The sequence below is a fragment of the Acanthochromis polyacanthus genome, chromosome 16, assembly GCF_021347895.1.
Source record: "Acanthochromis polyacanthus isolate Apoly-LR-REF ecotype Palm Island chromosome 16, KAUST_Apoly_ChrSc, whole genome shotgun sequence".
NCBI classification, from domain to species: domain Eukaryota; kingdom Metazoa; phylum Chordata; class Actinopteri; family Pomacentridae; genus Acanthochromis; species Acanthochromis polyacanthus.
In genome coordinates, this window is record NC_067128.1 from 893,320 (window position 1) to 906,003 (window position 12,684).

Below are 12,684 nucleotides of genomic sequence, written 5' to 3' on the forward strand. Positions count from 1 at the left end.
AGCAAAGAATGGTTTCAGATGGAACATTTAAAGCAAAAATCTTTTTAATCAAATGCTCAAAGAATATTTTAATAAAAAGGAGGCTGATGACAAAGGAGGAACATTCTGAAACCAAAACCAAAAAATGTTCTCCAGGTGTTATTTAGGCCTCAGGTAGAACCTTTTAGTTGAGGGACCACATCATAGAACGTTCTTCTGTAACAAAGGAATCATGTTCTCAGTGTGAATTCAGAAAAAGGTCTAGAAAACGTTATGGAGATGTCAGACAGCAGAATGTTCTTTATGAGACTTTATGAGCGTTCTGGTTGTAATATCCTGAAGAATCTATCAAATGTTCCCACAACGTTCCACAATGATACGTGATAGGGAGGAACGTTCTCAATGCAACATCTGAGCAATGTTCTCAAGACGATTGTGAGACCTCAGATGACAGAACGTTCTTTATAAGACCTTCCTGTACAGACATGAACAAATGTGCAACCTGCAATGTTCTGAGCATGTTGCTGACAGAACACGCTGTAGGATCTATAAAATGTTCCTACAGCGTTCAGCAGCGTTACATGACAAAGGAGGAACGTTCTCAGTGCAACAGTTCATTTACAGTAGAACAGTCTAACAGTGTTTTTACCAAATGTTTGTAGAACGTCTACCTTTTTAAGGAGAACATTTTAGGAACTGACTGAAAAATGTTCTGCTCAGAACATCAGTAAAATGTTCTGTCTTTGGACAAAAAAAAAATTCTTGCTGGTTGGTTTTAGTTCAGAAAATTCTAGGATGGATGAGGTTAGAACATCTCTGTAATATTAAGCATTAATGACTAAATAAGAAACGATGAAGGCGAACATCTGGGGAACATTCTGAGCTATGACTTACTGAGTTTAACACTCGATTGTTTCAATCACTTTTAGCCACTGTTCACCTACTGAGAACAACAACAGCAGCCCTGGGGCAGCACACTGAACATTTACATGTTTGTTGGGAAAGCGAGTCTCCAGAAGTCGTGTTTTCTGCTCTGTCAGGACGGAGCGGTTTTAGTTTGATCAGACCAGACCTGACAGTTCTGGCAGCATCAGCAAATAACAACTAAATTGTCTTCAGACTTTGTTGTTAGCTCTGATTTATGCTTGGAAAAATATAACATAAACTTTTCCAAATGGAGCCTTAACGTGTTGTGGATGTTTTCTAGTAAAAAATACAGAAATATTTCAGCTGAAAATAGCAGCACTGTTCACACTCTGGAAGCTGATGGAGGAAAAAGTAACTCTGTCTGTACGTTATAAAGGTCCAATGCTTGGTTGAGTTTGCATTTTTCAAACAGTAAATGTACCATTTTAGAATTAAACTCCAGCTTCTTCTCGTTTTTTTCTTTGGTCCAGGTGACCAGGAGAAGATCCGACAGCTGGAGGAGACCATCCGAGGTCTGAGCAAAGACCTGCACACCATGCAGACCACCATCCAGGGCATCAACCAGCGGCTGTAAGGAAACCTGTTTCAGTCCATCATGCTGTATTTCCTGGAGTACATTCACCTGCAGGCTAAAGTTCTGTTTAAAGAGGTTCAAGAAACTGGTTTTCTTTTCCTGCAGGCTGTAGATCATGTTCTGTTTTCTGTGTTTCCTGCAGCGGCTCGTTTACTGAGAGCAGCTCTGATGTTTATTCACATATTAAGACACAGATTTATCTGTACTCAAACAGAATCAGTCCTCTTCTGCTGTCCAAACAACACTTTCCTCTCCACAACATTCGGCCTCTCAATAATTCCTCCTTGATGCTGTAGTTTCATTAATATTCACCTTTTTGTTCAGACCTGGGCTGAATGGAGCCATCGTTCCTGCAGATTCAGCTCAGCCTCACATGACGGAAACCATCAACAGCATCCAGACCAAACTGGACCACCTTTACAACAGGACACAGGTGATCCAGAACTGTCCACAACCGACACATTTCTCCATAAAACACGTTAAATTGAACTGTATTTCTTCACAGTGTAAATTGCTTTATAACTGATTAAATCGGCGTACAGTAGAAAATTATGGCTCACTGTTTAATATTAATATTCTGTATTTATTTAATGTTGTCACTGGAATCAACATTTATTGTAGTTTTATGAAAATTACAGCATTTATTTTGAAAAAAAATATAAAAACAGTGAATTTCAGACCATTAAACAGCCTTTTTTTAATCCAGAACTGAGATCTAATGACTTTGTTTTAACATTTTTAAAGAAATAAACCAGTAAAAGGATAAAGTATAAAGTAAGGTAATTTTTTTGGATAATTTAGAAATATATGACAAGCTGCAGTATATTAAAATATTTTAAAAACCATGGAAAAAATGTTCTTAATTAAAAAAACTAATATCTTGATAAAGGGATAAATGCTATGACTAATATTTGAAATAACTAAAATATAACATTTTAATAAAGGGATAAAATTTATCAATAATATTCTTAATGCAAAAAATAATTAAAGGTTCTCATTTAATAATGGGATAGAAATAATCAATATTACTACTAATATAAATAAATAAATAAACAAATATCTTAAAAAGATAAATATTGTGAAGAATTTTCTTAATGCAAAAAAATAAAAAAAACTCAATAATGGGATGAAAAAATAATATTCCTAAACAAGGGAATAAATAAATAAATTAACAAATAAATAAAAATTCTAATGTCTTAATGAAGGGATAAACACTATGACTTATATTCTTAACGTCAAATTAATTAATATTCAATAAAGAGATAAAAGTTAACAATAATATTCTTAATGCAAAAAATAATTAAAAGTTCTCATTTAATAATAGGATAGAAATAATCAATAATATTCCCATTGTAAACAAACAAACAAATAAATACATACAAATTTCTAATATTTTAATAAAGGGATAAATATTTTCAAGAATATTTTTAATGCCAATAAGGAAAAATAAATTGTAATATCTTAATAAAGGACTAAAAGTTCTTAACATTCCTGGCTGTGTAAATAAAATTGCTGGTCTAAGCGGTGTGGTGTGAAGTGTTGTGCAACATGTTTGGTTCAGTTATCAGCTTTCATTTTTACAGTAGTCGGCCATTAACACTTAAAGAACATCCAGTTTTACCGTCTTGAACTGTATTCTGGACAAACTGTACACTGCCGGTAGAATCTGGCTCCATCTCTGCAGTTATTTATCACGGTGTAGATGTCTAGAATCATATTCATGTGCAGTAATGTGAGTTTGTTGGTTGTTCAGGTCCACGATCAGACTCTGCTCAACATCAACAACCACCTGGTGAACGGAGGAGGCAACGAGCTGGACGGAGCGGTGAGAGGAGATGGAGGAGGAGGAGGAAACCAGCTGAACACCATGAAGGAGGAGATCCTGACGGAGCTGGAGAGGAGAGTGTCTCTGTCCTGCTCCTCCTGCCAGGTGAAGCAACAATCACATCAGCATGGCAGAAACCTTCAGAAAGGAGCGCTAATGCTTTGTTTAGCTGCTAAATTAGCATGCCTTTCTCCCTGTGTGGCTTCTGTAGTGATTTCTGCTGCCTGAAGCCATAAAACATGACGACCTCATGCAGGCAGGAGCAGCACTCCAACATAAACCACTCAGCAAACAAATATTCAAACTAAAACCATTAGAGCATAAAAAAAGCTCATAATCAGGCAGCAAAAGAAAGATTAAAGGAGGAAAACAGCAGCGAGAGCAGCCACAGAGTCAGGATTTAACACAAAACAGATTTATTTGTATAAATTCAGCTTTTATTTGCCATGTGTTCTGGTGTCAGCCTCTGGGTTCAGACACATAAAAAGACCCCCCACCACCCCACACAGCCCCCGTTACATGATCCACAGCCATTTAAGGTCCACCACATCGATGTAACGTGTAATATTTCATTATCATGTATAATATTACTTTACTTTCTAGTAGAACTTCTTATTTTTGTGTTCTAGTCCTATATCAGTTCACTGATTATTATTTCAGTTATGTATTGTTCTTGTGTCTTCTTGCTTCTTCTTCTCTCTCTCATAGCCATTTTGTTTTCAAAGCAATATCCGGCCCAACAAAATCCCCTGGGATTAAAAAGGTTCTGTCTTGTTTTATCTTACCAAACTAAAATCCTCCTGCCTTTTCCCTGCAGGCCGGTGTGGAGGATCTGAGGCGGCAGCAGCAGGAGGACCGGGACAGGATCAGAGCCCTGGAGAAGCTGATCAGCTCCATGGACCAGCACCTCAGGCAGAGCTTAGACATCTCTCGCAGGGAAAGCGAGCGTTCCCAGGCCTGCTGCAACACCGTCACCGAGCTGGAGAAGAGGCTGACCGAGGTGGACGTCCGAGTCACCACCACCGCCAACAAATGTGACACCATCAAAGGACGGCTGGACAAGGAGCTAGCTGGGACGGGTGGAGGGAAGGGACGGGTGACGGAGGACCGCTTCAACAGCAGGCTGAGAGACCTGGAGAAGAGGATGAACAACACGATGAGGAAGGTGGAGCAGAGGTGCACCAACACCGGAAACAACATGAAGGACACGGTACAGAGAGACATCACCCAGCTACGAAACAGCGTCCTCAGCCGGCTGGACGACAACGGCTTCAAGATCGGGAAGATCGAGCTAGACGTGTCTGTTCTTGGAGACACGGTGAGGGATCACAGCCGACGTTTGAACCAGCTGGAGAACATCACAACCTTCCTCGACACACAGTTAACATCGACCACCAAAATGTGCAACGAGACCTGTGGGCGTAATGGAAAAGGCCCGTCCACAGATGAGACTGTGAAAACCCTGGAGTGGAGGGTAATATCCAACCAAGAAGAGATCCAGAAGTTTAACACTAAACTGAACGATCTGTCGGTGTCAGGAGACTCGCTGATGGACCGAGTCTTTGACCTGACGGATGACGTGAAGAAGATCATAGCGGTGACGGGGAAGGACGGTGAGAAGTTCAACCGGATCGTCACAGAGGTTGAGCTGTTGGGTCGTGACTTGGAGGACTGTTTCGTTTGCAGGACTATACAGGACGACTTGCGCTTGCTGAACACCACCACCATGACCGGACTGAGCAGGTGTCAGACCGAACTGACGGACCTGAGACGGAAAGTGGACTCAGGGGAAACCGTCTGCTCTCAGGTCTGCTCCACCCTTCAGGAGGAGGTGGGACGTCTCAGAGAGGAGGTAGAGGAGTGTACGGGACAGTGTAGGACCAACATAAATGATCTGAAGAAACATCTGGATGGTCATTCTGTCCACAATGGAAGGTTAGGAGGAGATCTGAAGTCCATCCAGGGAGAGCTGGGTAGAGTTATGGTCACGTTTAACTCTATCAATAACACTCTGAAGGGTCTGGGAAGAACCGTACAGACACATGGGGACACCCTGACCGATCTGACAAACACCAAGGACGACATCATCTCTGAGGTAAGACGGTGTGATGATGGAGACGACGAGTAAACTGCTTTTAAAGGAAACATGTTTGCTTCTTAATATTAGATAGGATGGGACTAGAAAATGAAGGATAGGCTTCCAGCGTGTGGGGAAGGGGCCGTGTTTCAACCCAAACAGTGATATTTTCCTGATCCTGACCAGGCATCTAAGGTGCAGTTATTGGCTAAGCGTCATGTTTTCTTAAACTTAACCAAACAGAAAGTGTAAATGAAGGTAAACAGTGACTGAAAACGAAACCAAAGTGAAAGTGCCAATGTAGACTTATGACTCCATCCTCACTTCCTGTGTCCTTATGTGGACTTTAGATCTGGAAGTCTTTCCTGCTATGCCATAGTCTCACCTTTTGATTAGAATTTTATTTTCAAATGATCAATGAGAATTCAGTTTAGTTGTAAAGGAACTTGATTATTGTGAGTCTATTACTGTATATTGGACCTTTATGACTCAGTAATCTTTGTTGGAAGCAAGCTGAGTTCATCCAAAAGGTCTCGTACCAGATTTATTAAAAAAACACTAAGTAGATATGAGTGTTTGGGGCAAATCCAGGAGTTCATGGACTCTTCTGTATTTCGCAATAACACAACTCTTTGGCCACATTTCTGTCTCTGTGCTGACATTAATAGGCTAAAATGTTTACAGTGACGGTAACTGATATGAAAACCAGCTGCCTGATATTAGTAGATCCTCCTCCTGCAGCCAAAACCAGTGTGACTCATCAAGGCATGGACATGGGACCTCTTTGGGTTTCCTGTGGTGTTTGGCCCTGGCAAATCGGTCCATCCAGTGTGTTCTGTATGTCGTGGGATGAGGCCTTACAGTGTAGGCTTGTTTAAATGCATTCTGCAGATGCTCAGTTTGGAGGTTGGGTCAACACCTTGGGCTCTCCGTTAAGTTCCTTGAGTGATTCCTGAGCAGATTTAACAATGTGGCAGGTTGCACTGAGACTGGCATTGGGTAGCATCGCTGCTGTAGTGGTGTTTGCTTGGTCCGGTTAATGTTGGATGTAATGTTACACTCCAAAGTAAACTTCAACACAAACGCCGGTAACTAAGACTTCTTAGCTGAATGTTGCATTATGGTAAATGGTCTGTATTTATAAAGCGCTTTTATCCAAAGCTTTACATGATACGTCACATTCACCCATTCACACACTGATGGCGGAAGCTGCCATGCAAGGCGCTAACCACGACCCACCAGGAGCAATTAGGGGTTCGGTGTCTTGCTCAGGGACACCTAGACATGAGCTCGATGGGCCGAGGATCGAACCGGCAACCATCCAATTGCAAGATGGCCACTCTACCCACTGAGCCACGCCGCCCCATTATGACAAGATGACCAACCACCTGCCATGCCAGCTGTAGAATCAAGACAAATTTAAGAATTGTTTTTAAGCTATCCAGCATAAATCTGCATTTCCACCCCTCGTGACCCTTCAGATTTATCTTGCATCCAGTGTGGGGGTCCCAAGCCCAAGGTTGGGAACTGCTTAACCTTGCTACTTGGAATTAAACAGAAAACATGGTGGTAATGATGATCTGTGTGTTGTTTTATTAAACTGTACATCTAGAAACATAACTTTTCTTCATGTGCTGTGAAAACATTGTCAAACATGCATCATGTTCTGCTGTGTTTTCACATAATAATATTAGAGCTAAGAAAATATTTAACCACATCACAAATATTTGACAGACATGACTTAGATAATATGCTGTGTGAGATATAGTCGGAAAATAAATTATAACGAAGAGGGGAAAGTATATTTATAGAATGCTGTTAAATGAAACTCAGCCAGAACACACACATTAACCAGTTTATAATTCTCTTCAAGGTGAACGACTTGCAGAAGAAGCTGACGGATCACGTCGATGACTCCAAGCTTCGATTCGGCGGTTTGGGCAACGAGATCCAAATAATCAGGAGTAATTTCATGACGGAGGTTGGCGAGTGCCGGCGGTCGAGCGACGGTCTGGATCGAAGGCTGTCCAAGCTGGAGGGAGTGTGTGATCGCTTCGACTCGCTCTCAGACAGCCTGGAGAGGATCAAGGACGGCCTCAACCGACACGTGTCTGGCCTCTGGACCTGCGTTAATGGACTCAACGTCACCGTTACGTCTCAAGGAGATGCTATCGAGAACATCCAGAACGTCCAGCTGGAGAACGTCCACTCCAGGATACACAGGCTGAACTCTTCAGTGGTGGACCTGGTCAAGGAGTTCCACTATTTCACAGAGCAGGACTTCACGGGTGAGTCCCAGAATATGGAGGGATCTGACTTTTGGTCAACAGATAACACTTAGATGACGGGAGGATGAGGGGAGAAATAAAGCAAAGAAGGAATCCAGGAAAAGAATCCACTTAAGAGGCTGTACTGTCTGCAGTCTGTCTGAGGGATGAGCTCTAGTAAACATGCCAAGTCACAGCGGGTTAAAAGTCTCGGCTTTCTTGGCTTTTTGTGCATGTTTTTAGATTCCTCTGAGGGGATAATATTCCTGCTAAAGAGGGTGTTTCCCAGCTGTGCTATCTCACCAAACATTCCTCTTCTGTAGGTCCACCTGGTCTACCGGGGCCCCGCGGAGAAAGAGGCGAACGGGGACCCCAGGGCCCCGTGGGACCCCAAGGAAGGGTGGGACCTCCAGGCAGAGATGGCAGGCAGGGACCGATAGGACCCCCAGGTAAAAACAACAACCTCTGCTGCAGAAAATAACATTTATATATTTAGAAGGAGTGCCTTTGATCCTTCTCTTTTCATATCAGTGTGATAAGAATAAAAAACAAACTGCACAAACAGTGGATGATTAACTGTGTTCTCCTTCATGTTCCAGGTCTCCGAGGTGAACAGGGTACGTGTTGCTCTCACTAAACAGCAGATGAAAGCTCTCGTTCCTCTCTGATCTCTGCTTCGTAATGACTCCTGCTCTGTCATCAGGTCCTGCCGGCTCCGACGCCGACGTTCCTCGCCTTTCTTTCTCTGCTGCACTGACTCGCCCCATGAGAGGAACGGGAACCATCGTGTTCAACCACGTCTTCGTCAACGAGAACAACGCCTACAATCCACAGACAGGTGACCAAATTACAAGCCCATCTAAAACATTATAGGCTTCTGTTATTTCAATTTAAATCATTTGTTTACCCGCTTTACAAACATGATATTTTCTCACTTTAGTTAAAAGGTTTTGCACAAAAAATAACTGTATATTAAGCACTAAGTACTTTGTAACCATGTAGCCAGGAATCCAAACTTCTGTGTCCTATCAAACCAGCGGTGGAATGAGTGTGAACGTCTTTTACTGGTCATAGAAGAAACACAACTGGTTAAAAATACTTCCTGACATTAAGAATGCTACTGAAGTATTGTTGGCATAATGCACTCACAGTATTATAAATATAAATGTCTACACATTTTTTTGTCGCTTTGTAACTTTTTTGTCAGTTTTTTGTCCCTTTGTTTGTTTGTTTCGTGTCATTTGCTTCATTTTTTTGCCATTTTTTTCTCTTTTGTCGTTTTGTGTCTCATTTTTGTAATATTTTGTCTTGTTTTTTGTTTATTCTCTGTTTTGTCTGACTTGTGTTGTTTGTCTCATTTTCGTCATGTTGTTTTACTTTCGTCATTGTTCTGTGTTTCGTTTTTGTGGTTTCATTTCATGCTTTTGTCCTTTTTAGTCTTGCCTGCGTCGTTTGTACATTTTTTTGTTGCGTTGTAACTTTTTTATCTAACTTTTTTCTCTTTTTTGGTTTCGTTTTGTGCTGTCTGTCTAATTTCTTGTCATTTTATGTCTCACTTTTGTTGTTTTGTGTGTCATTTTTGGAATATTTTGTCTTGTTGTTGTTGTTTTTTGTCTTTTCTGTAGTAAATCCTCCATGGTTCAGGTCCAGGTGACTAAATGTTGTGTTCCTTTGTAGGCACTCTGTGATCTGGAAGTTGTAATGTGGAAATGATAAACTGAGGATGAATGTGGATGAAACTGAATTTACCTTCAGCAACTCATCAGCTGCAGCTTTCTAACCTCACCTTTCTCCTTCCAGGTTATTTCACGGCTCCAGTGAGCGGGAAATACTTCTTCAGCGGCATCCTGACGGGTCACAAAAACATGAAGATCGAGGCGGTGCTGTCCAAGTCCAACAACGGCATCGCCCGGGTGGACTCGGCCGGCTACCAGCCTGAAGGCCTGGAGAAGCCGATGGCGGAGGTGAAGCAGATCCCCGGAGCGCTGGCCGTCTTCAACATCATCCTGCACATGGAGGCCGGAGACACCGTCTGCATCGACCTGGTCACCGGGAAGCTGGCCTACTCCACCGAACCGCTCACCATGTTCAGCGGGGCGCTGCTGTACGAGGGCGACTGATTGGACGCCGATCTGTCGGCTCGGGAGCTTCTGATTGGTCTGTTGGATTCTGAGAGACAGAGGGATGTAATGGAACTGGATTCATTCAGCAAAAAGAATTCTGTTTTACTGTATCACAAGAAAAACATTTCAACCTCGGTCATTTGTTTTGTGTTTCGCAGCTTTAAGGAAAACTTTTGGTGCAAAGAGGAGAGTTTTCTCCTCTACGTTTAAACGTTTCTGTGTTCTAAACCTGAATTCTTTACTGATTCCAGCAGCACAGCTTCAGGTCTTTCTGGTTTAACCCTCCTGTTGTCCTCATTTACAGGCACCAAAAATACTGTTTCCTTGTCTGAAAAAAATCCAGAAATTCAGCAAAAAAATCCCCAAATTTCTTGAAATGTACAAAACCTTCAGGAAGTAGATTCAAATAATTCCTTAGAAATGTCCTTTGTAAATATTTTCAAAAAGTGAGAAGAAATCTTCCAAAAAATCCTAAAAATATCTAAAGTGATTCCATATATATCAGTAAAACTTCTAAGATTTTCTTTAAGAACATTCACTTAAAAATCAACCAAAATCCAGCAAAATTCACAGGATTTAGGTTGTTTTTTATGTGAATGTTCTTAAGAAACATTTTTAGCATTTCTGTTTTCCACAAAAAATGTTCAAAATGTTCAAAATGTGGACATCAGAAGTTTGACTGATTTTTTTTCTCTCCACATTTTAAACTTTAAAATTGACCTGCAGGACGACACGAGGGTGAAGTGATAAAGATTGAGGATGTGGGCTGTGCTTTTCTGCTGTTTGTGTGTGTCCTCCACCCACAGCGTATCAAATGTTCAGAGGTTATTACACAGTTTTTTTTCTTCAGTTTCATTGTGACCACAAGCAGAATTCCCAGAAACACGGCGCTGAATGCCAGTTGTCTTGGAAAAGAAAAGGAAAGCAGACTGACGTAGGCGGAGGGGCCGCGGTCCAAACCACTGTTCTTTAGGAGGAAATGCACAAATGAAGTCACTGACAGTTCAGTGGAGAAACCGCAGCATTTTATAAATCATACAACAGCGAAACAATAAGCCCATTTTAGGACATGAACACGAGGGGAGGAGGGGGATTTTTCCTGTGTCCTAATAAGGGACATCTAATCTGAGTTATGAAGCTGTTACCATCGTTCCATCTGAGAGAGGAGTTTTTAATGCCCACAGACACAAAGAACAAAGTGCCTTTATCCCTGTTTTTATCCCTGTTCTTCAGATCCCACCTCTGGAGGGCTTTTACGCTGTTTGTACATGTTCTTTACAGAAACGTTTTATGGCATTATATTCACATTAAGGCTTAATACTATGTTTCCTTTCTTTCCTCTCTGTGCAGATCTTCTCTCTGCAGGAAGCTCATGTTCGTCCTCATCTGTAATTATATATGCATCGTGTAACCTCGACGGATTGTAAATATTTTTCAGCAGTTATAAGATTTTTATGAGTTACCACTTCACCGGCCAGGTACTGTATATATTTTGTATGTTTGTGCCACATGTGTGCCTCAGTACAGATACCCAGTTTAACACGTCTCTCTTTCATCTGGATCTTTTATTAAAAGAGCGACTCCACTCCAGTTCTTTATAAACACCCTTCAGTCTGTTTTTATTTAATCTGGCACCTTTTGGCCTCCACAAATACACACAGCTGGGTCGACTTTTGTTTCTGGCTCCCACTTGAACCCCTCTCATCTCTTTCTTTGGACTGCAGAAAGCTAAATTTAGCTGAAGGAGATAACTGAACAGTCGTTTGTAGTGTGGCGCTGCAGTGACACCTTGTGTTCACGATGGAAAACGTTTAGAAAGAATCCTTAAAATCAGAGTGAAACTCATCTTAGTCCAGGTTCCACATTCATCCCAGTCTGATCTCCAGTAAAACCAGTAAAACCACAGCATGATAACCTGTAAATAACCACAACTCCTACTGGTTCCTTTGTTTTAGTGCAAAAATGTTCACATTTAAGAAATTATCTTTTTAAAAAACATCACAAACAACCTGAAATTTATGAAGACAAATAAATTCAGTTTCATCAACATTCATCCTCAGTTTATCATTTCCACATTACAACTTTCAGATCACAGAGTGTCTACAAAGGAACACAACATTTAGTCACCTGGAACTGAACCATGGAGGATTTTACTGTATGATCAAAATGACAAAAGTCAGACCAAAAAAAGACAAAAACAAGGCAAAATATTACAAAAATGAGGCACAAAACAACAAAAATGAGACATACGACACAAAACAAAACAAAAAATTGGAGCAATAACTGGACAAAAAGTTACAAAGCAACAAAAAAAATGTGCAAACAACAAAAACGAGACAAAAAATGGCAAAAATAACACAAACGACAACAACAATGACAAAAGCGAGAAACAAAATGACCAAAAAACAACCACACACAAGACAAAATAACACAAAACGACACAAATGATACACAACACAACAAAAAAAGCGAAACGCCAAATGACAAAAATAAGAACTGAGAAAACACAAGCGAGACAAAAAGGAAAAATAACACGACAAAAAATGAGACAGACGACAAAAGTCAGACAAAAAAAGACAAAAAAAAGACAAAACATTACAACAATGAGACATAAAATGACACACAAAACAAAGAACAATCCAGTATTTTACTTTCTGATCCAATCAACTTGTCATGATCTAGAAATGATTTTAAATTTATAGTTTTACTAATTTACAATCTGCAGTTAATGTCTTCTCTGTAATTTTTACTCTTTGAGGACCGGATTGGAGCCTCTGGAGGACCACTTTTGGACCACGGGCCTCATGTTGGACACCCCTGGTTTAAGGAAAAGAGAATGACTTTAATAGTCAAATGTAGAGAAGTAGATTTATTTAGGAATAAATCTGATGTACTTTATCTGAAATCTTTTT

At 40.8% G+C, this 12,684-nt stretch overlaps 1 protein-coding gene across 1 annotated transcript in view; it reads left to right on the plus strand.

Moving 5' to 3' along the window:
- emilin1a (elastin microfibril interfacer 1a) overlaps positions 1-11,374 on the plus strand; it is a 37,396-nt gene extending 26,022 nt beyond the window's left edge. Inside the window, exons 4-12 of the mRNA XM_051936562.1 lie at positions 1,377-1,476; positions 1,805-1,913; positions 3,234-3,410; positions 4,123-5,400; positions 7,256-7,670; positions 7,973-8,098; positions 8,249-8,266; positions 8,353-8,487; positions 9,450-11,374. Coding sequence (XP_051792522.1) covers positions 1,377-1,476; positions 1,805-1,913; positions 3,234-3,410; positions 4,123-5,400; positions 7,256-7,670; positions 7,973-8,098; positions 8,249-8,266; positions 8,353-8,487; positions 9,450-9,769 — 2,678 coding nt within the window. The 3' untranslated portion in view covers positions 9,770-11,374. The remainder of the gene's footprint in view (positions 1-1,376; positions 1,477-1,804; positions 1,914-3,233; positions 3,411-4,122; positions 5,401-7,255; positions 7,671-7,972; positions 8,099-8,248; positions 8,267-8,352; positions 8,488-9,449) is intronic.
- The last annotated feature ends 1,310 nt before the right edge of the window (positions 11,375-12,684 follow it).